The 22,340-nt window shown below is 52.6% G+C and overlaps 3 protein-coding genes across 6 annotated transcripts; 2 read left to right on the top strand and 1 right to left on the bottom strand.

Annotated features, from left to right (window-relative positions):
* The first annotated feature begins 190 nt into the window (after positions 1 to 190).
* SOX10 (SRY-box transcription factor 10) lies at positions 191 to 10,106 on the top strand. Its single transcript, XM_082784739.1, has 4 exons — positions 191 to 213; positions 1,394 to 1,834; positions 6,940 to 7,205; positions 7,606 to 10,106. The coding sequence occupies exons 2-4, from the start codon at positions 1,425 to 1,427 to the stop codon at positions 8,319 to 8,321; spliced, it is 1,392 nt and encodes a 463-aa protein (XP_082640865.1). The 5' UTR covers positions 191 to 213; positions 1,394 to 1,424; the 3' UTR covers positions 8,322 to 10,106.
* A 3,181-nt stretch (positions 10,107 to 13,287) lies between these two features.
* POLR2F (RNA polymerase II, I and III subunit F) lies at positions 13,288 to 17,882 on the bottom strand. The gene is made up of 5 exons (XM_082781890.1): positions 17,806 to 17,882; positions 17,078 to 17,147; positions 16,870 to 17,000; positions 15,045 to 15,116; positions 13,288 to 13,464 (listed from the first exon to the last, which is right to left on the bottom strand). The coding sequence occupies exons 1-5, from the start codon at positions 17,823 to 17,825 to the stop codon at positions 13,374 to 13,376; spliced, it is 384 nt and encodes a 127-aa protein (XP_082638016.1). The 5' UTR covers positions 17,826 to 17,882; the 3' UTR covers positions 13,288 to 13,373.
* A 50-nt stretch (positions 17,883 to 17,932) lies between these two features.
* Positions 17,933 to 22,229, top strand: LOC309889136 (UPF0193 protein EVG1). 4 transcript variants are annotated; one of them, XR_014319199.1, is made up of 7 exons: positions 17,933 to 18,033; positions 18,204 to 18,266; positions 18,587 to 18,772; positions 19,240 to 19,374; positions 20,012 to 20,112; positions 20,422 to 20,895; positions 21,453 to 22,229. XR_014319199.1 is itself a non-coding variant. In XM_082781851.1 (6 exons), exons 1-6 carry the CDS (start codon positions 17,970 to 17,972, stop codon positions 20,524 to 20,526), a joined length of 654 nt encoding a protein of 217 aa, XP_082637977.1. In that variant the 5' UTR covers positions 17,933 to 17,969; the 3' UTR covers positions 20,527 to 22,229. The 4 variants fall into 4 exon arrangements, 3 of the variants coding, with proteins under 3 accessions (XP_082637977.1, XP_082637979.1, XP_082637978.1); XM_082781851.1 differs by having other exon boundaries at positions 20,422 to 22,229; XM_082781852.1 differs by having other exon boundaries at positions 17,955 to 18,033; positions 18,204 to 18,406; positions 20,422 to 22,229.
* Positions 22,230 to 22,340: the final 111 nt, after the last annotated feature.

The raw sequence follows: 22,340 nt of genomic DNA, 5'->3' as shown, positions 1-22,340 counted from the left end.
GCTCTGAGAAATGCTTGGCTCCACCTTCCGCCCTTCCCTCCCCCGGTGCTAAGCAGCAAAGCCAGCGAGAGGCATCCAGCCGGGGTATTAGAAAAAACCAAGCCTCCCTCCAGGAATGGCACTCGCCTGAGCGCCTCCCCGGCAGCGCACCCCGAAGCCGGAGGGAGAGCAGGGGGGCGACTGGGACACCGCAGCCCTCGCAGGATTGGCAACGTAAGTTTTCCTACCTGAGCTCCCTGGCATGCACACACACATTCACTCTTATTTTTTTATTATTATTATTTTTTTTTATTTTCCCTACTTTCTGCCACTTTTTCAATTTCCCCAGCAAAGCGCCGTGCCACCCTCTGCAAGCGGAGCGACAGCAGCCTTTGCTCCCCATTGACTTTTTCAGCTAAACCAGAGGCACGCTCTTCTAAAACTTCTTCTTTTTTTTTTTTTTTTTTCCTTCTTTTTATTTCTGGCTGGGGGTGGGGGGGGGGGTTGGATAAGGAGGCCTTTATTTTCAGAGCCTTTCTTTCTCAACGAGGGCAGCGGCTGTGCCGTGGCAGGGACTTTTAGAGGTGACTGCAGGCAGCGAGAGAGGAGGGGTGCGCGGGGCAGGCAGCTCGGCTCCGTGGCTTCTCTCAAAGTTCAACTTCACGTGTGCTTGCATCTGAATATCTGTCTGTATGTGGTGCATGTATATCCCCATGGACGTGCGTGGGGATGCGATGTGGATATATTTTAAGTCTTTGCTGTGTGAGCAGTGGCCGAGGGATGGGGTGTCCCCACGGAGGCACTTTTCGCTGCCTGCCGGTGCCTTGTGTCCCTGGAGGTGGCCAGGAGATACGAGACGTGTCCCTTTGGTTTATCAACATGGTGCTGGTGCCCCCCTCTTCCTAGGCACTGTGCTGGTGATCCAAGGCATGGCTTCAAAGGAAAGGGGCACCTCCTGGCACAAGTTTTGTGGCTGTTCCCCCGGTCCTGCTCCCCGTGGGGAGCTGTGGCCAGGCAGGAGGCTCCATGCTCCCTCCTCTGGGGTCCCCAGACCCCCTTGTCCCACTGGCCCTTGGCACAGCTGGGCAGCTGCCGTAGGCCCCTCTGCAGACACCAGCTTGGGACGATCGCAAAGATAGGAGCTCCCGATTAATTGGGGCCCCGGCCCATCCCCACCCCCCTCGATCACGGGTTTTGTGGTGTGCATGGCAATTGCTTTGCTTGTGCTTTTATCAAGCGGCCCCTGTCTCGTGGTCAGCTCTTCGGAGAGCGCAGAGTCCCTGTTGGATTTGGTGGTCGCTTTTCCTTTTCTCTCTTTCCCCTCGTTTTTTTTGTTTTCTTTTTTTTTTTCTTTTTTTTTTTTTTTTCTTTCCTTTCTTTCCTTTGTTTTTGTCTTCCTCCCTCCCCTCCCCAGTGAGAAGAAGGACACCGAGAAGGAAGAGACCATGGCCGACGACCAAGACCTTTCAGAGGTGGAGATGAGCCCGGTGGGCTCCGAAGACCACCACTGCCTCTCGCCGGGACCCTCCATGGCATCGGACACCTCTCCTCACCTCGCCGGCTCCGGGAACGGAGAGATGGGCAAGGTCAAGAAGGAACAGCAAGACTCGGAGGCGGACGACGACAAATTCCCCGTGTGCATCCGCGAGGCGGTCAGCCAGGTGCTGAGCGGCTATGACTGGACCCTGGTACCCATGCCCGTTCGGGTCAATGGAAGTAACAAGAGCAAACCCCACGTCAAGAGGCCCATGAACGCCTTCATGGTATGGGCACAGGCTGCCCGGAGGAAATTGGCTGACCAGTACCCGCACCTCCACAACGCCGAGCTCAGTAAGACCTTGGGGAAGCTCTGGAGGTAAGAGCGGGCGTGTGAGCGGGCTGAGGCCCGGAGGTGTCCTGGAGTGGAATATGTAGGCAGGAGGAAGGATGGGAACGGGGTGGGATGGACGAGGTGTCCCCTGAGAAAGTTTTTTTCCCCACAGGGAGCCTTCTCCATGGTGGCTGGGGGAACGGGGCAAGAGTGGCTGTTATACCCTATATACATAGGGAAGGATTCCTCAGCAGGGCTCACCTCCACCCCAGATGGAGCCCATGCCTCCCTTTTCCACCTGTTTCCCTCTAACTTTCCCTCTTGTTCCTGACCAGGACGCTCATCCTGGTCCTACCTGACTGTCAGGGGAGACGTTGCCTCCTTGGCTCACCCTCTGTTGGGCAAAGTTTCACACGAACAGAAGCTGGGCTGAGCCCCATCAGACTTAACTCGCTTGTGGCTGCCCCGAGCCTGTTTGATCTCGGGTCCCCACACCAGCAGGGGTTATCTTCTGTGCAGCACCACAGAGCAAGCGGGAAGCAAAGACATGGCTGAGGAGGAAGGATGAGGGCAGAGAGACAAGGGTTGAGCCACCCACCCGTCCTTCCCGGCTCGGTCCTGGTTTCGGCAGGCCATGCAGGTGCAGCGAGGCCCGTGGTGGGGAGGGGTGGGCAAGGAGAGCCCCTGCTATGAAGGGGTCCCACGCGAGCAAGGCTGGCCATGCCGCTTCATTCCCGTCAGGCCATTCCTCCCAATAACCCCGTTGACTTATCACAAGCACTTTCTGCTGCATGCCCCCTGCACCGACCAACACTTATGATGGCCATCGGCCTCCTGTGAAGAAACCCTTTCATTCCCTCTCCCGTCCTGACAGCATTGCATGGGAGGAAGCCCTCTGCCTCAGACGGGCCACAAGACATTTTTCCAAGCAGAACTGGAACGCGCCCTGTCCAGTAGGTCTCCTCCTGACTCCAAACCCCCCTGCTCATGAGGGAGAACTGAGCCCTTGAGCACCGGTTGCTCCCTCTGCTGTGTCCCCCCATTTACGCCGACCCGCCAGTGTCTGCTGTAACTCAAGCAAGTGGATTGCTTTGGGAAGCTGAAGGCAGAGGTCTCCTCTGATGCTCTTTCCGCTCCTTCCCGCTTTGTTCCCCGCTGCCTTCATTTTCCTCTGCCTAGCCTGCTGCTCCATCCTTGGGCTCTGCTGCCAGCCTCTGGACCGCAGGCAAAACTACGATGTGCAGTGCTCAGCCCCCTGCCTGCTCTTTTGCCCCCACCCTGGTAGCCCACAGGTTCGCTCTGTCCCCCCCATATTTTGTTGTATCAACTTGGCCATCTCCACCTATTATCACTGTGGTGTCCTCTTCCATTTGTGCCAGTATGAACCGATCTCCTTCTTACGCTTTGCCCCCATTGTTCTGCTTCCCAGCTCCCTCTGGCTCCCCTCGCCCGCATCTCCGCATCCGAATCCACCTTTTTTTTTGCTCCCAGAGTGTTATTTCAAGCTATCATTCCCTCGTTGCAAAACACTGCCAGATTTTAGGGCAGCGGCCTGCCTTCGGACACTGCGTTTCCTTTGAAAGCAGAGCAGAGTGGTTAAATCCCTCCACAGCTGCCGTGGGAAGAGTGCACGGAGATGCAGCCCCCGGCCCGTGGTGACATTTGTGCACCCGAGCTGGAGCCGTGGCCGTCAGGTGATGGCTGAGGTTCTGCAGAGGGCCCCGGGTGTTTTGTAGGGCCTTGTGCACGGATCCTTTCTGAGTCTTTGCTGCTAGGGCAGACAGCGGCGGTCAGAGCTGTGCCAGCCCATACGGGACTGTACCACCAGGGTTATGGGTGCAGCAGCATCTGAGCTGGCTAGGACAATGTGTATGTGTCTTTCTGTTAGGGCTGGGGGCAAATAATAGGTCACAAAAAGTCCAAGGGAGGTGGCCTGAAGGTTTCCAGGCTTGCAGCGCTGAGCCAAGCCTTTCAGCCCAGTGTGCAGTTGGATTTTCCTCTCTTTAGGTTCCTGCTGCCCCCAAGGTATTGCAGCTACGTGCTAGTCTAACTGTGGGCAGCCCGGCTGAGCTCTGGCTTAATCTCAATCACTTCACAAATGCAGTTGGCAGGTCCCTGGTTGGCAGGACCTGGATGCTTACAGATCATCTACATAGCGACTGCCCAAACCCAACAGCCGAAATCACTAATTGCTTTGGAAAAGAAGAGTGGCAAAGTGTGTTTCCACATGGGTGGCTGCGAGCTTGCACACGTACGGGCTGCGTTAGCGGTGCAGGGAGCAAGAGCTGGTGAGCACGGAGGCTGCCGGCAGAGCTTTAAGCCAAATATATGCACGGTGATGGGTAGGGACGGCAGAGCCTGGAAAATCTTCCTGAAGGCCGATCCAAGTAGCCGATCCAAGAAAAATCCTAGGATTTTTCTACTAGCAAATCTTAGTGCTGGGGCCCCTGGTTTGTGTCCACTTGGGATGGGAAAGATGTAGGCGAAGAAGCGAAGGCGCTAAAATGGAGGGCGAGGGGAAGGGGAGGAGGAGAAGGGAGGGTTTCCATGCTTGACGAAAGCTCGCCTTGGCTGCTTTCCTTCCCTGGGGTGGGATGAGGAACAGCTCTCAAATGGAGGCCGGCTGCTGAAAATGTCGGCGTGACTCTAAGCCAACACGCCAGCCAGCACCGTCTCCGGGGCCGAAAACAAGCGGGACACGAGAAGAAGGGGACAGCGGGGCTGTTCCTGGGGACGAGGAGACCCGATGAAGGGACTTTTTTATGGGGGTGGCAGCTCCCTCGTTTTCTGCACCCCACCTCACCAAGGAAACGCGCCCGGGACAGGGTGATGCCCATGAAATCTGGGGCTGTGGACATCCCCATTCCCACCACGCCGACTCATCGGGGGCGTTTGATGCCGGCGTGGGTGGAGAGGGCTGTGGTAAGCCCCACGAGGGCTTTGCTCCGTGATCCATAAGTTCTCTGCCCGTGCGAGATTCCTGTGCATTATCGACAGGGGAGCGTTGGGGGGCGGAGGGGGAGGGCAGGAAGCGAGTGAAATCCAAATCCCCCAAATCTCCTGGCCTTTGCCTGCTCGCACCAGTTTCACTTTGCTAAAGCCGATTTGAGCTCTGATCCCAGCGGGAGGGAGGAGGGAGCAGGGAGGCTGGGGAAGAAGACAAAGGCACAGGGAGTGGATGTCCCACTGGCCTGCTGGTGGCACTGCTAGCGGGCGGCTGTTGAGGGGAGAGGAGCGGCGGTGAGGAGACCAGGCACAGACCAGAGGGCAGGGATTTGACTCCTGCATAGACACAGTTGGATCTGGTTCAGGTCATCCATGAGGCAGATGAGGAAGGTTGAGCTTTGGCCTTCACTGCTGGCCTCCACTGGAAGTTTTACTGATACATCCAGCAGAGCAAAGCTGGCTGTCCGGCATCCAGCCTCTTGCTCCAAGAGGTGCTTCTGTAAAAGGAGACATTTTGTTCCCAACCACAGCAAGTTCCCAACTTCAGCACCATCTATGTTGGCAGTGTAGAGAAGCCCGAGCCCAGCTGCCTTGTAGTGAAGGGCTGTAAGGCTGCAGAGTTTGCCTCCGTTTCTTCACCTCCCATGGAGAAGGAGTGTCCTCAAGGTGTGAGGTTGCCTCCCAACCCTTGATGCCTCCAGAGGTCAGGATGGCCAGACAGGCTGTCCCTTCAGACCTCTTGGGCAGCCTGGAGCAGGGCTGGCTGAAGGATTAGAGCCCTCCAGGACGTGTGAGCGTGGTGTACAGGGGCAGGAGGGAGACAGGAAAGCTGGTGCTGGATTCATGGTGGCTCAGTTGCTTTAATCTGCAGGATTAAGGCAGCGGAGGAATGCGGCGTGTGGCTGCGACCTTCTCAGGCTGCCTGGAGTGAACCCAGGTCAGCACCGTAACGTGCTCCAGGCCACGCCACACACCTTCTGGCTGATGGGCAGGGGGATGCACAGGGAGCACTGAGAAACTTCAGTTTCTCAGGCCTTTTCTTCTTCCACAGTGCCTACAGTTTAGCAGAATCACTTGCCTTTTAGCACTGAGGGCTTTGGGGTGCCTGAGGTACAAGTCACAGGAAAAGACTGACCCCTTCTGAGAGCACTGGTTTCTGCTTGGAAGCAGGTTGACCCTAAGTCACAAGGATATTTGAGGGAAAAAAAATAAAAAAATAAAATTAAACTGAAGCAATTCCAATTGAAGCTGCTAAAGCCCTGAGCAACCAGATTGTTCTCATCTTCAAGCTTTCTGAGCTGCCCTGCCTGCACATTTTACAATTTTCTTGGAGATCCTATCTTAACCAGAGCAGCTCATGATCTGGCAGGAATACAGAGAAGGAGCTTATATTTCTACAGCCTTTAATCTAGAGACCAAAGCTCATCGATTTGTACACGGTCTAGCAATGTAGAAGCTACTTTTTTTTACAACTACGAGGCTACATTCAAGAAGGGCTGGGCATTTGTGTTTCAACCTTTTGCATTATCCCCATCTACAGTGAGCAGGAGCTCCAGGAGGAGCAGGATACACCATTTTCCTCCTAATTTTTTTAGGATATTGCCCAGCGAGCTCCAGGCAGTAGATTGGGTGGAGACAACAACAATTACTACCATTTATGTTCAGTAGAGTCTCAAACTCAGGGCAGAGCCCACAAAAAGGCTTAAATTGGAATAAAATCAGTCTGGGGAGGAGCAAGAGATGTGGAAGGCAGCAGTATGGGTAGTAAGGGTGTGCCATACTGCCATCGTTTGATGGCAGCTTCCCTTAATTTGCCCTAAATCTTTGAAAGCAGCTTTTCTGGCCTTATTTTTCGCAGCTGGGAAAGGCTGCGTTTTCCTTTGGGGGTGAAACTAAAATGCAAGTGAGGCTGTTGAAGTTCCTGAGATGTATAATGCAGCTGGGGAAGGGGCACCCAGCGCTGGCACTGACCATGACAGTGAGTTTTAATGCTGACCATAAACGATGAGGAGGAAAACACTGCTGTCTCCATTGAATCACTCCCAGCTCTCCCTGTTATTCTGGGAAATACCCTAAAATGGGGCAACACCCCGATGCCCAGATTTATATGCTGTGTCCCATAACTGTGTGTATTGGGATTTATTTTTTTTCTCACACACCTGCCCCTTTCCTTCCCCTCTTCTTTACCACCCTGGTCCCTGCAGGCTGCTGAATGAAAGTGACAAGCGCCCCTTTATCGAAGAGGCAGAGCGCCTGAGGATGCAGCACAAGAAAGACCACCCCGACTACAAGTACCAGCCCCGTCGGCGGAAAAACGGCAAGGCCACGCAGGGCGAGGGCGAAGGCCAGGTGGAGGCAGAGGCTGGCGGGGCTGCCGCGATCCAGGCCCACTACAAGAACGCCCACCTGGACCACAGGCACCCCGGGGAAGGGTCGCCCATGTCCGACGGGCACCCAGAACACTCCTCAGGTGAGTCCCGGGTCTTTGTGAACCCACTGGCAGGTTATGGCCAACGGGGAGGCTCAGGAAAACAAGCCATCGCTGTAAAAGCCGTAGTGGTGTGGCTCACACCTTGCTCACGACCCAGCAGACTGCTGGAGTCACTGGTATAGGGCCATGCCTGAGTTTCATTGCACTTACATTCCTCTTCTCCGGTGGGGTATCATTTTACCCTTCCTTGTTTTTGGCAAGATGATATAAAAATATTTGGTTTTGGCTGGCCATTCAGTGGCTCCCCCTCCACTGAAGTCTCAGTGCAGTTGCTGGCATACTGGGAGGAGCGGAGCTGGCCTGTAAAGCTGCCCAGGTTGAAAGCAGTAACTCACCTTCTCCCCTCTCTTTCCTCCTCAAAATGTTTTTCACCTTGCAGGTCAGAGCCACGGCCCCCCCACGCCTCCCACCACCCCCAAGACCGAGCTGCAGGCAGGCAAAGCTGACTCCAAGCGGGAAGGGCGCTCCCTGGGGGAAGGGGGAAAGCCCCACATCGACTTCGGCAACGTGGACATCGGCGAGATCAGCCACGAGGTGATGTCCAACATGGAGACCTTTGACGTCAACGAGTTCGACCAGTACCTGCCGCCCAACGGACACGCTGGCCACCCAGGCCATGTCGGGGGCTACGCGGCAGCCGCGGCCGCCGGCTACGGCCTCGGGAGCGCCCTGGCTGCGGCCAGCGGACACTCGGCCTGGATCTCCAAGCAGCACGGGGTCTCCTTGTCCGCCGCCACGTCACCGGTGGTGGACTCCAAGGCCCAGGTGAAAACGGAGGGGTCCGCCCCCGGAGGTCATTACACCGACCAGCCCTCCACCTCCCAGATAGCTTACACATCCCTGAGTCTGCCCCACTACGGTTCGGCCTTCCCCTCCATCTCCAGGCCCCAGTTTGACTACCCTGACCACCAGCCCTCGGGACCCTACTACAGCCACTCCAGCCAAGCCTCTGGCCTCTACTCTGCCTTCTCCTACATGGGACCTTCCCAACGTCCCCTTTACACAGCCATCTCTGACCCCGCACCCTCCGTGCCACAGTCCCATAGCCCCACACATTGGGAACAGCCCGTCTATACGACTCTCTCCAGACCGTAGGGAATGGGGAACGGTGACCGAAGCAGCGACGGAAAGGCTCCGAAGAATCAGCACAGGCAGAAGAGCCTCCGAACTCCGAGGTCACTCAGTGCCACCATCCAGCCACCAAAACCCACTGAGTATCTGGAAGTGCCTTTCTTGACCCCGGCTATCGCTGGCTCACCCGCCTCGAGGAAGGTTTTTCGCCCTTTCGCCCTTTACCGATTCCACGCAGGCCATGCCACTGGCTTGCAACACCTTATTGGCCTTCTAGATGAGGAGGATTCAAGACATGGAGTGACTGGTCCGTGGTGGGCTTCGTTTTGTGCACCCTGGACTTAAGAGAAGAGAGACTGTCCTTTCCTTCCCCTCCCCAGACTCCTCCAGTGAGTTAGCAAGCGTTTCCAAAAGACCACACCGGCCAACTCTTTGTCACCTGCTGTGGGGTGAAGGGTGGCTGCTCAGCCGTGGTGAACATGTTGTGGGAGGAGGAGCGGGGAGGACGGCACGGCCGGCTTCCTTGCGATCAGCATTGTGCAGCAGTCCTGCCTAAGATTCACACATGCATGAATCTCGATCCCCGTTTGAAGACCAACTTACGCTTGCTTCCCCGCTGATTTCCACGACTGCGCCCTAGCTTTTCTCCCCGCCTCTTCTCTCCGTCCTGCCTCTGTTTAATCCCACGCTCCTTCCTGCATGGATTATTTTATTTTTTTTTGTAAGGCTTGACTGAACAATGCGTTGGACTCAGGAACTGCATTGTCACTCTTAGCCTTTCTCATATCATAGCCTGTGTGCGCGTGTGTTTGTGTATGGGGATGCAGGAGAGGTGGGGCAGGACCTGTGGATCATTAAGGTGCTGTGAGTGAATCCTCCTGTCTTACAATTACTTTATATCGTTCACTTGTGTCTGGTATTCCTGGCATCTCAGTCCTTTCTAATCTCTTCAGTATCCTCAACAACCTCTGAGCAAACCTAGTCCTCGCTCTTCCAGTGCCTGCCCGAAAGTGGAGGCACCAAGAAAGCTACTGTGCACTTGCCAACACCCAGAGGCAATTGCAATACTCACTTTCAACCCCTGCTCCGAACTCAGGCTGATGGGGTGTGCATCCCTGCTCGTTTGTTCATCACATATTGCAATCCATCAACGCCTCCCTCCTACCTTCACCGAGGATGGAAAGATGAACCTGTGGCTCTAAGCGAGGTAGATACACACCCAGTTTTGGATGAATATAAAGAAAACAAGCCTGGTTAGGTGCAGAAGAACTCATTTTTGCCTCTGGGCTTCAAACTGGAAGCAAGCAACTCTTGCAGTCTGATCAACCCTCTTTTTTTTCAGCCCAACGCCTGAGGACAGTCTGCTGACTTCTTCTTTGACACCTCCAGGACTGGGGTGGTTTGCCATGCCAGGGAGTGAAGTGGCACAGAAGTTGCTGCAGGAAAAAAAAAAAAAAGACTCCTGGCAATTGATCACAGAGAAGGGACCTTCCAATGGGTAATCCAGTCTAGAAAGAGAAAATACTTTGACCAAACATGGACTGTGATCCGTGCCGCTGTTTCCCTCTGCTGTTATGACTGTCAGATGCCCTTCCTGCCTCCCTTAGCTATGGATGACTTCTCCTTGTGGTGTCTGAAAAGATCATGTAGAATGTTTGCTCCCTGTACGCATGTAACCTGTTCAAGCCCTGTCCCCTTATTTATGCAAGTAGCACCTTCCTCCCCCAGCTCCCTTCCCCCAGTCTCTACGCTGTCCTAGCACCATTAACTCTGCATTAAACATATGGAATAATAAACTTAAAAGTTTCATTTTCATGTCTCTGGAGTTTTTTGACCTCTTTCATGAAAGCCTCTTTTTTTTCCCCCATCAGTAAGTCTGTCGTGTGTCACTACAACACCGCACGGATCCCGTGCGCAGCTTTCCTCTGCCTGTCGCTGAGAGGACACCGGCAGAACTCCAGCTGGCTTACTGCACTCCTTCATGGAGATGAAACTCTTCTGTTCCAACCATTGCCAGAGTGAGAGATGCAGTAATGCTGAATTCTGTTCCTGTGCCATTAAGAAGCGCACTATTTTGTGTATTTCACCCAAGAGTTTCTTAGCATCATTATTAATTCTCTCCAGAATAGGCATGTGGGGTTTCTCCTCCATTCCTCATCTCCACGTGGCTATTATGTACCTTCATAAAAAACTTCCCCTCTTACATAAACTTGTGGATTTTGGAAGTGTTTTGGAACAACCAATAGTTTGTAGAAACTCAACGAACTCAGCCTCTTGCCTTCCACAAGTAAGAATTTAAATACACTCACACACACACACAATATATATTCAAGAATAGAAGTACGTACCTCAGCTGTTGAAGAGGACATCCTGGGTGTAGTCAGGTCCTAGGAGACTACCTGAAAATGTTCGGAAAGAAAATGTACAGCAGGTATTGGTCTGCTTAAGAACTTGTCTCAAGGTCAATGGGATCAAGGTAGGGTTTCAATTAACACAGAGACTCCACAACAATTAAAAATGGATTCCAAAGGCTTCAAAGCAAAGACACGTGATCTATCCTGTGATTTTGTGTTCACTAGACACTTAATGGGTGAGTAAAATAAGCAGGAGGTCTACGAACTCCTATTTAAATGATAGTTTAAATAGGAGTTCCTATATTTAAAGCTTTTTAAAACTCGTGGCACTATTTGGATGAAGTCCTATATAGGGCCAAGAGCATCAGCAGCAGAACAGCTTAATGACATTTAATGTCAGTGATGTCAAGCTAAACAGTTCTGTGCAAAATAAGTCTGTGACCACTCCGTGAGTTGGAGGAGACATCTCTACCCCAAACTACAGGCTGTGGGGAGAGTCCAGAAGGGAACTAGAGCATTGCCAAGCAGGTCAGGAGCGTGTAGAGGATGAGGGGAGCCAGGGCAGAGTTAGGGATAGGACAGCTAATCCCAGGGGTGGAGAAGGGCCATGGTGTGGATGAACAGAAGACTGGGAAGAGAAAGTCCTTGACCATACACAAGTAGCCTTCTCTGGCTCCTCAAAAAGCAAACTAAGAAAGCGATCGGGTTCCACATCAACCATCCTCCAGTGGAAGGGGGTGCCTCCTCTCGTCTAGGAGTGTCCCCACAGCGAAGCCATGACTGAGAAGAGAGACATGACAATGGTAACAGGGGGGTTAAACACTCCTCCCGCAGCCTAGCAGGAGCTGGCCCAGCATCCTTCCCTATCCCTTTAATCGTATCTGATACAGATGCGAGGCTGGGGAGGGGAGGCGGGCAGGGAACAAAGAAGCCATTTAAAAAAAAAAAAAAAAAAAAAAAAAAGGGACAAGAAAACGACCCCCGCGCTCCATGGCGGACGCCAGAATGATTGCACAAAGGCACCATTTCAGGGCTGAAATTTCACCGCACCAACGTGATTAAAGGATTCCATGCGGGGTGGGGGGAGAAGGCTGAAGGCCACAGCGCTGCGGATTAACCTTTTCTTGGTAAGGATGGCCGGGAGCAGGAAGCGCTTGTGTTCTTCGGGGTCAACCCCCTTCCCACACCTGCAAGCATCTCCACGTTCCCTGTGACCCGTCATTTTGCTCAGGGACCCCATTCGGCCCTTGCTTTCTCGCCTCCAAAAGCAGCCCCTCCTGCACACACTGACCGACAAAGGAAGGATGGATGGGTGGGTGCTTCTACAGGGACCAGTAGGAGAATGACAAACACGGCTGGTTATACGAGCTGGGTCCCCAGGCAGGTGGATGTGAACTCCCTCTGGGATGTGGGTGTTTGTCTGCAGGCACCGACCACACGTACAGCATGAAGAATGCCTGCTTTAAACGTGAGCACGAGCTTTAACATGAGCTGGTTGGAAAACGTCTTCCTGGACCAGTGTAAAGGAAAAAAAAAAATCAACATAAAGCAGAAGCAACAGGTGCACCTTACCTTGTCTTCTCTTAAAAAAAAAAATAAAAATAAGGCAAAAATTCCAGGGGCACTTTTTAGTAAGATCACCTGCTATGAAGGACTCGGTGTATTCTGCCTTCCTCAAGCAAAGCAAGAGCAGAGAGAAGATTAAGAAATGAAAACCAGGTATTCGCTGGCTGGAAGCCCTTGCAGATTTTAACACATCCACCCAGCCCTTTTTGATCTGAGCAGGGAGCTATATTATATGGTTTTTCTCCTCCTGGCACATCAGAGGCGAGAACGCAGGTACCTTCAGAGGGCAAATGACTGATCTGTCATCACGCTGCAGATTACCAAAGGAACTCCTTATTTAACCACTGTCGTGCCAATGCTTGATGCGCTGGGCTTCATGCAGCTGAGGTGGCTTTGGGAGAGCACCCACGGCGCATCAGAGAGGAGCTGAATGAGGAGAGAGTGCAGCACCCGAACCTACCCGGCCGAGCTGGTGGGACCGCGGCTGGCGACCGCGCTTCCGGCTGGGGCAGTGCCACTGAAAGGGGATCCCCAGCACTGATAAGCAGCAGGAGCAGGGAAACAATAGGTGATTTGATGAGAGCTGCTCTACGATACTCCTGAGAAGCTCCACGGCCAGCTCTGGCCAGAGAGGAAATTGGGGGTTTCCACAGCAACCTGCTCAGGGGACAAAGGCCTGACTGTCTGGGGGGAAGCGGTGGAGGTGTCTCACACCCGTGTTTTAAGAAGGGGTAGTGGCGGAGGGCTGGAGTCTTTCTGAAGCCAAAGTACCTGCAAGACCTTTTCTGTCCAACAGTGGTTCAGCTGGCTGTTGGTCCTAGAACTGGAGAGGAGGGGCAGGTGGAGGCACCTACTGCAGTCTTTAGCCTAGCTAAAAGGTGGAAATAAAAGAAAAACTTGGCACTTTGCTCCCTAATCTCAGTAAAACCCACACAGACCGACACAGAATTAAAGAATAATCAAGCTGATGTACAGAAATAAGGAAGGGTTCAAAAGAAATCCTGGGCATGTAGGGCAGAGATGGGAAAAACAGGTGGGGGAGAGGAAAAAAAAATACGTTCAGCTTAAAATGGGAAGGCTTATAATTTATTTACACAAATATAAACAAAAATAGAAACATCTGTTGGAGAAGGAAAGAATCAAAAGCGACGGCTGATCAGTCTGTGATAATTAACTCATCCACGCCCCAGTCTTCATAGCTCCCATCAGGTAGGTAACGACGTATGATTATGGGGATCTTGCGTGCTCTGGAGGAAGGACAGAGAGGTGAAAAGAAATGCCACGGCCTTCCCTATAGCATTTCAGCAGGCAATGGGAATTGAGGAATGCTGCCTTGCTAGCTTCAGTAAGCTCACCAGGTTTAAGAGGGAGATCTGTATGGCACCAGAGATTTGGCATTACACAGTAGAGGGAAGTACCAACAACATTTTCTTTTGTAGGTGCAAAGCACTGAGCAAAGTAAGTCTCTAAACTAAGACCTCCAGAAGGAAAACCCAGTGAAGACTTTTTTCCCCGTACAAGACACTACAGAAGTGTCAGAATTCTGAGAACCTTCATTTAAACCTGACATCTATGGAGTGTTTTGCATGTCTGGGGGTATGAGGTACATTTTAAAGAAGGATATGTGAAATATTACAGACCGTTCAGCCACCAAAACCTGGTAAAGCTGGGATAGAACACAGCGTCTGCTAGCAGCAGCTCCAATTAGAAAGCGAGAAAGTGCTGAGCAGAATTTAACTTAGTGGAAGCAGATTTAAATCTGCAGAATGTAATTAGACAGTCTGGAATCTAACCAGGGCATCAGGTTTACGACCATATCAGACATGAAAAGTAATACAACGTCTTTAATGACCACATTCAGGGCTTCTGTTTTTCTGGTGCCAAAGCAGCTCCCTCACGCCAAGAATCACAATTTAATTTTGGCACAGCACAGGATGCCACTGTGTGTCACACTCCGGCTGCTTTCTAGAGCTCACACTCAGACAGCGACCAGAAGCAATTTAGGATCTTGGAGATCTGATAGGAGCATGACCCACGGAGGTTTTAGCAATGATAAAAGGAGCTGCTGTAATAGAGATACGAAGTCTGCAAGAGCAACTGCAATGTACTGAGAAACTGGGGGAGCAGAGGGACAACTCAACTCAAGCATAGGGACTTCATTAGTAAGGGGGTCTGGCTGCTCTGCTTGCAAGAAGCCTGCCCATGACATATTAGCTCGCTGACCACGTCAGCAAGCTGTGGGCCAGAACACTCTGCTGTGGGAAGGTGGGCCTGTCAGCAGCCATCCAGAAGCTGATTTTGCTAGTCAGAAAGGATTTATTTAATCTCTCTGTAAGCAAGGGTTGTGCCTCCTGCAAGCACAATAAGCCAATTTTGGAAGGATGCAGGAAAAACAGACATTCTTACCAGGGCTTTCACTTTACCAACCTGACCCTTATTTTAATTTTTGCCAGCACTCCCTTTGAACACAGGTCTGTTCAGAAGGCTCCTTCGCATCAATCCCTTTCAGGGAATTAAACTGGTTCCACAAAGATGAGGACCTTGTGTTCTCATCACAGAAATAAAGAGACACTTGGACTCCCAGGTAAAAGAGATCAGAGCACTGCTAATCATCAGCACTATGCAAGAGCTCCCCTGATGGAAGAGCAGCTGTGGAGAAGTCCCAAGGAGCAGAAAAGGAAGGCAAATGTGGTACTCACTGCTACTGAGGGAACACAATGTTGTCCTGGAATGAGCTGCATGGAATAAGCTGCTAAATGCTGGGATGAGGAGGGGAGTGCTTGCTTTATGGAAATCAATACGCTCACTGCCAAAGGCCGGGACTTACTTGAGCTCTTTCATGGCAATCAGCAAGGGGTCTGTCTCTCCTTCCAATTCCACCATCACAGGGGCACACATCCTGGAACAAAACATCGACAACCATTTGAGAGAACACGAAGAAGGGACAGCTAAGCACGTGCCTGTGTGTTGCACTCTCATCCACTTTGGGAAAAAATTTTCCCCAGGGGACTGTGGACCGAGTTTTTGCTTGAATGTTCTTCTGGCCCTGCCAGTGAGCAGGCTGGGGGTGCACACGGAGCTGGGAGGGGACAGAAGCAGGACAGCTGACCCAGCCTGGCCAAAGGGACATTCCATAACGCATGGCATTGTGCTGAATTAACAGGTGGTGGGTGGCCAGGAGGCAGGGGGAACGCTGCTCGGGGACGGGATGGCGAGCAATTGCATCATGCATCACTTGCTTTATGTATTCTATTATTATCATCATCATCATCATTATTTCTCTTCCTTTTCTGTCCTATTAAACTGTCTTTATCTCAACCCATTAGATATTTTACTTTTTTTTTCCCCCCCTCCCAAATCTCTCCCCCATCCCACTGGTCGGGGGAGAAGGGAAGTGAGCAAATGGCTGTGTGGTGCTTAGCTGCCTGCCAGGTTGAACCACAACAGAGGAACAGAATATCAAAACTGATTTAAAATTGATCTAACAAAGAGGGTGGAAACACTGGCATCCCCCATGTTCTCACTTGCTCCCATTTTCCAGACTCCCTCTAGGAGAAAATAAGAGGCTGGATTTACGACGCAGTCTATCTCTAGGGAAAAAAAAATGCATTTTGCAGAGGGTTGTAAAAGTAGAGCAAGCACTGCTGATGATTGTCTCTCTGTCTGGTGGCAACAGCAACAGGAGTTCATGTTATGTGTGGGTAAGGCCACAGGGGGGCTGCTCCTGGCCTAGAGTCAGCTCCGAGAGCAGAAGTATGCAGCTGAAGGAGAACCAGGCGCCAGAGTGCTTTGGATTGCAGGTCTGGCACACACCCATCCCATCTCACTCATTTTTCTGGTCTTCGACCAGTTGAAAGAATGCACACAAAATAGCCTCCTGGAGTGATAACCGGGCAAAGAACAGCTCAGCAAAGTGACGATTAAGGAAAGTTCATTTAGAAGCTTGTAAATGGTGAGGAGATGTGGAGAAGCGCTATTTTTGAAGGTGAATGTAGCTAAGATGAAATTCAGAGATGCCCTTTCAGACAAATTTTAAGACAGTTTAATAGTGTCGCTTGTAGGGCAGTTTTTCAAAAAGCACAAAACTTTTCGACATGTATTATTAAAACAGATCTGGACAGGTAAATGGAAGAGACTGAGAGCAGCCAGCCTTAATTGCACTCAAAATAGGACTCAAGTGGCATTATCTATCATAAATGACGCCATGCTATTCCAAACACTTAACAAACTTATAGTTTGTTACAAATGCACTCAGAGATTTCAGGATGGCTATACCATTCCTAATTCTTACAACCATGTGGTAATAAACGAAGATGTTGTAGAGCATCTCTCCCTAAAACTGTAGCTTTCGCCAACCGGTCCTGAATTTTCCAGCCCCTCCTGGCTGCCTTAGCAAAGGCAGAAGGCAGAATCAGCATGTCACATTCCCCATTTTTTTTGCCTGTGACATCTGTTAGAGATGTAAGGGCTTATGGTGTTGCTTTTCAGTGCTGATTGTGATGATGATACAGAAGCTCAGCTGTCAGGTAAAGGACTACATGAGGTCCAGGAGGTTTTGAGGACAGGAATAAGCAGCTTTAACAGGGCTGGGAGACATTAGGAGATGACAACCTCACTGTAGGGATGACTGCGATATAGAGAGGAATACTCACGCTATCTGGAGGGCGCGTGTGCCCAGGACTCTGGCCCGCTCGTACTTGGTCATGTAGGGGGTGGTGATCCGCTTCTGGTTAGCCGCCTGCCGCTCTCCCGAGGGGAGGATCTCCACGTTCTCCTGTCCCTCCTGGGGAAACCAGCACAACGTTATGGCTCAGCTACACCTCAGGCCCGAGCGGCGGGCGAGCTGGCGGGGACACCCACCTCCTCCGCGTTCTCCAGGTCCTCCAGGCCCTCATCCTCCTCCACATCATCGAAATCATCCCCGTCGAAGCTGAGGGGCAGAGGGAAGGGCATGTCAGGCAACGCGCTTGGCTGCTGGCACCCAGTCCGGATCCTGATCTTGATCCTAATCTGGATCCTGATCCTGATCCTGATTCTAATCCTGATCCCAGTCCTGATCCCAATCCTGATCCCGACCCCGATCCTGATCCTGATCCTAATCCCAATCCTGATCCTGATCTCGATCCTGATCTCAATCCCAATCTAGATCCTCATCCCAATCCTGACCCTGATCCTGATCCCAATCCTGACCCCAATCCCGATCTCGATCCTGATCCCAGTCCCGATCTTAACCCCAATCCCAATCCTGATCCTGATCCCAATCCCGACCTCGATCCTGATCCCGACCCCGATCCTGACCCCAATCCTAATCCCGATCCCAACCCCGATCCTGGTCCCAACCCCGATCCTGATCCCAATCCCGACCCCGACCCCAATCTCAATCCCGATCCCGACCCCAATCCCAATCCTGATCCCGACCCCGACCCCAATCCCAATCCTGATCCCGACCCCGATCCCAATCCTGATCCTGATCCCACTCCCGACCCCGATCCTGATCCCGATCCTAATCCCAATCCTGATCCCAACCCCAATCCCGATCCCGATCGCTCCCCGTCTCCCAGCCCACCCCCTGCCCCGCTCTCTCTCACTTGTCCTCGTTGTCAGACATCTTGTCTCCTTCCTCCCCGGCCGCCCCTGTCGCTCCCCGTGACGCGCTAGCGGGCGCCCTGCGCCATGGCGCCGTTGCCGTGGCGACGCGCCGCCATTTTACCCCCTCCTTCTTCACCCCCCTCCGCCATGGTCGCCGCCGGCCATGGCGGGCTCGGAGGGAGGAGGCAGAGCCCGGTACAGCCCCAAAACCCGGGAGCTGCTGCGAGGTAACGGGGCCTGAGGCAGGGAAGGCTCCGAGGGGCGCTTTTGGGCTGTGTGAGGCAGTGGAAGACCCGTGTCTGTGTCTGTCTGGTCCCTAGGGATCCCCCCCCTTCCCTTTCTGGGTGTTACAGGGACGTGGGGAGCCCGGTTTTTACACAAAAACGCTATTTTCCAGCCATGATGGAGGAGTCGAAGCTGACGAGCTTCCAGCGGCGATGCCTGATGGAGTGCCTGGAACGTGAGTGCCGTCCCCTCTCGCTGCTGTGGTGAACAGCTCATGCCCCCATCCCAATGGAGGGGGTGCTCGCCTCAGGGCTGCTCGGATGGAGGCATCCCGCTGCTCCCCTCCACACGGCAGCACTGCTGCTGATGGTTTGTGTAAGTACCCGGTGAGGTGTCCCCAAACGGCCACCAAAAGATGTGTATCCATGAGCAGCGTCTGTGGCACCGTGGATCTTTCTTGGCTGCGCTACGCCAGATCTTCAGCTGGTGGTTGTCTGGGGTCAGCCAGCCAGGCTCCTCTGTGTCTGACATCAATATTTTGGGTTTGTTCTGCAGGGGGAGATGCCCTGCCCCTCCAGTGCCACCCCACATCCAGCAAACAACCAGCGCCCGTGCCGCCTGCTTCCTCCCCACCGCTCCGTCAGCCAAGCAGGCTTTCAGCTAAACCTCATCTTCGGCCCGCCAAGCTCTGCCAGGCAGGAGATGCTTACACCCGAGAGAAATTCAAGCCACAAGCAAGGAGTAAGTCAGAAAATGTCACTAATCATGCCACCCAGCCCCTCTCTCCACCCTTACGTCCACCCTCTGCCTGCAACAGCAGCAGCCATAGGAGGTGTTCTTAATTACTCTTCATCCTCATACTTTCTGACTTCAGAGATGCTTAAAAAAGAGATCTCTGAGAGAGCATTCACTGCAAATACTCACTGACTTCTGCCCGCTAGCTAGGGGAATTATAAGTGATAGGACCTTGTACAATCCTTGTGTAAGAAGGGGTGCTATATAATTTTCTATCTTATAAACATGTATCAAACCTTTGATGTCAGTTTGGTTTTCTCTTCGCAATGAGCATGCGTGTGCAGTTCAGTCTGGGGATGCACTGTCATTAATGTCACACTTCTGGTGTCATTGGCAAAGCAGCAGGGTGGCCAGGCTCCTTGCTGAGGAGACAGGCTGCTAAGGATTTATTGTTTTTCCCTTCTCATTCACAGGAGATTTGGAAAGGGAGAAGCAAAGGCTCCAAAATATCTTAGCGACAGGGAAGGATGTGGTGGAACACCAGGTGAAGCAGGTGTTTGTTGAGACAAAGGAAGAGGAGAATGCTGAGATTGACCGCTTTGAAGAACGTATGTTGTCATGTAGTCTAGGAGGGGAAGCCTGGAAAACTGCTCCCCCCGAGGGTTGTGAGGCAGGCTGTGCGGCCCCGAATCTGAAGCCCTGGGTGGAAGAGAACACAAAGCCAGGTTCCCAGAGAAAGGGCTTGACAGCGTGCTGCTGTGAGCCAGCCTTCCTCGCAGAATTTGTTCTGCAGAGGCTTGCTGGCAGATGCAGGCTGTCTGGATTGCCCACGGAACACAAACTGCTGGCAGAGGAATACCGTGGTGATTCGCAGGGGCAGCCTGGGCAGAAAGCCCAGGTACTGTGGATCCTTTCTCCAGCCAGTGTGACTCAGCGTAGGCTGGGATGTTTACCAGCCTGACCGTGCTTTGGGCTGTGTTTATTTTCACTCCAAGATCAGTAAAGCTACGCTAGCAAAGCTTAAAAGTAGGGCAGAATTTTAAGCAGTGGTGGACTTTGGCCTGCACAGTATGCTGGGATGGCAAAACCCTGCCTTATGCCTCCCTGTGCTTGGAACTCCTGTGTGTGTGAGCACTCCAGACAACCCTGTTTTAACTGGGACAGCACAGATTGACAACTGTTAAGCACAGAAGACTCTCACATTACAATGAAAACTCTTTTTCACAGTGGTTTTCTCTTTGTCAGTGGTGAATGAAGTTCGGGAGAGGCGGGAGTTCCTGGCAGAGATGGAAGCTCTAGGACAGGGCAAGAAGTATCAGAGAATTATCCTCACTGAAATCTCCCAGGTATGTGAGGGCCCTGGCAGCACTGGCCCTACAGGATGTTAAGTGTCAGAAACCCTAAAGCACGGTCTCCCTCTTATAGCCAAGCAGGGAAGAAGAGGGGACAATTAATTCCCTTTTGTGGCACAAGAGGGGCATGAATTTGAGAAATTGGGGATAGGAGGCTTTCAGCCTTTCTTTCTACATCTGCATGCACCTTAATCAGGGAAGCAGAACCTTTGCTCTTGGAGTTTGCTTAAAAAAAAAAAAAAAAAAAAGATAAAAAGCTCTTGGCATTCTCCTTGCTCAGCCCTTCCCCTTTGTTCTTTGCAGAAAATGCGCGAGATGGAGATCATTGACAAGAAGAGAAGCGAGGAAGTGAGAGAGACCATGACAAAAGACTTTCCTGCTGGGAACAAATCCGATTCCCATAACTAGGCCAAGGGAAAATCGCAAATGCAGTTTGCTCCCAATTCTTCTCCCCCATCCCTGGCGTTAGAGTCTCAAGGGCTGGCCTGTGCCGGCCTCTCTCTCAGAGGTTCCCCCGAAGAGGGGGCAGCAGCACCTGTTGCCTAAAGCCAGAAGGCAGGAACTATTTGTGTGTAGCAAGCTGTTGTAAAGTCCTACCCGTGTAGCGGCTCCCTTCCTGCTCAACAATATTAAAGAGATGAAAACACAGAGCAGCAGCTATTAAAACATGACAAAAAGCCTTTTGGTTACACAATGCCTCAGAGCACAGCACTCCACGCAGCTACAAATGTCACTCCTTCTCCTCCATCTCCCCGGAGGTGGAGGTTTCTAGCAGAGGTATGATGCTGACGTGTCCCCACCCGCATCCACGACCCGCTCCGGCCCGCGCAGCTCCGGGAACGGCTGCGCTGGCAGAGGGCGAGGAGGAAGATGCAGCAGCCTGGCCTTGCGCAAGCACGAGCCTCCAACATTACTGCATCAGCAGACTTCTCCGGGGCAGCTAAAGCGGGCAGGCGCTCAGGAAGATGGATTCAGAGGCGGGGGAGAGGGGATTTCAGTGTGCTGCTCTTCGCAGCAGGCTTGCTGTGGTTTTTTGGTTCCTGAAACCGTGGTATGCTGAGCAGCCCTCAGTCCCCCACAAAGCCTGGAGATGGCCACTGAGTCACCGCCTCTGTCCTTCAGCAGGCTGAGGCACGACGCCCCTCTGTTCCTGCACAAAGCCCAGCGTAAGGAAATGTGGAGGTGGATTTCAAGGTCCTGTCAGCTGCTTCTTAGCAATGCTCATCAGCCAGGCAGCGTGCCCTGTTCCCAGGACAGCGTGAGCACGGAAAGGAATAAGAAACCTAAGCCGTGATCAGTTTTTAAAGCCTTTTTTCTTTTTTATTTCTCTTCAGGTGAATGGAAGTCACGGAGTTAGTACAGTGTAACTTACAAACCAAGGTTCTGACCGGGCACGGGGCCAAGGGGCTGTCAGGCTGCGGCCATCCTGACGGCCTTTGGCAACGGCGACGCGACAGCAGGCTCTAAAACCGATGCATTTCTCCCCAGAGAAGAGTTGTGCTTTGGGATCTCTCCCCTACCGCTGCTCCTGAGCAGCCTGCTGAGGTGTGGCAGGAGCGGCACGGCCTTTGGGAGAAACTGGGGGGCTGTTTCCAGAACGCCCCCTGCCAGCCGTGTCGCAAGGCACTGCTTCGAGAGGGTTTGGGCTGAAGCCTGCTGTATTTCTGGAAGGGAGCTGGGGGCTGACACGACTGATTTGCGAAGGGGAAGGCGTGACAAAACAGCTGACCGACCAAACACCCGTGGAACAAAACGATCGAAGGAGGCAATAAATAGCTCCTCGCCTTGGAGGAGAAGGCAAGAGAACAAAACTGGAAGGAAGAAGGGATGGGTGGAAGGATACCGCCCGCCCCTTCCCTCCCTTGATGTACACACACACACATACAACAAATAAAATACGGGTTTGAAGAGTTTCGGGGCGGGTTGGAATTCATGTAGTAAAGGAGGCGTAAAAAAAAAAAAATAAAACCAACCAGCCAAACCCTCTTTACACACTTTTGAAGTATATACAGACGAAGCTGGGGAAAGGTCAGTTGCGACTCTGCCTCTCCCCCCAGCCGCTCAAGGGTGGCACTGGTGAGCAGGGGCTCGCCCCTTGCACTGAGTCAGTCTTGTGCTTTTCTGCCCTGGCCTGGGACAGGAATGTTCCTCCCTCCCCCCGAGGGCAGCAGGCAGCGGTGGTTAGCAGCAGTGGGGGTACGATGTCCTGAGTAGGGCACGAG

Source organism: Aythya marila (assembly GCF_965140915.1).
Source record: "Aythya marila genome assembly, chromosome: 1".
Lineage (NCBI taxonomy): Eukaryota > Metazoa > Chordata > Aves > Anseriformes > Anatidae > Aythya > Aythya marila.
Note: the sequence above shows the minus strand (reverse complement) of the source record. Positions and strands in the feature narration are given on the sequence as shown.

Bases quoted from the DNA above. Each gene is read 5' to 3' on its own strand.
- SOX10 (XM_082784739.1), top strand. From the start codon at position 1,425: ATGGCCGACGACCAAGACCTTTCAGAGGTGGAGATGAGCCCGGTGGGC. The intron at 1,835-6,939 runs GTAAGAGCGGGC...TGGTCCCTGCAG, and splicing joins ACCTTGGGGAAGCTCTGGAG to GCTGCTGAATGAAAGTGACA. The intron at 7,206-7,605 runs GTGAGTCCCGGG...TTCACCTTGCAG, and splicing joins GCACCCAGAACACTCCTCAG to GTCAGAGCCACGGCCCCCCC.
- POLR2F (XM_082781890.1), bottom strand. From the start codon at position 17,825: ATGTCTGACAACGAGGACAA. The intron at 15,117-16,869 runs GTGAGTATTCCT...GTTTTGTTCCAG, and splicing joins ACACGCGCCCTCCAGATAGC to GATGTGTGCCCCTGTGATGG. The intron at 13,465-15,044 runs GTAAGTCCCGGC...TCCTTCCTCCAG, and splicing joins ATTGCCATGAAAGAGCTCAA to AGCACGCAAGATCCCCATAA.
- LOC309889136 (XM_082781851.1), top strand. From the start codon at position 17,970: ATGGCGGGCTCGGAGGGAGGAGGCAGAGCCCGGTACAGCCCCAAAACC. The intron at 18,267-18,586 runs GTGAGTGCCGTC...TTTGTTCTGCAG, and splicing joins CCTGATGGAGTGCCTGGAAC to GGGGAGATGCCCTGCCCCTC. The intron at 19,375-20,011 runs GTATGTTGTCAT...TCTCTTTGTCAG, and splicing joins GATTGACCGCTTTGAAGAAC to TGGTGAATGAAGTTCGGGAG.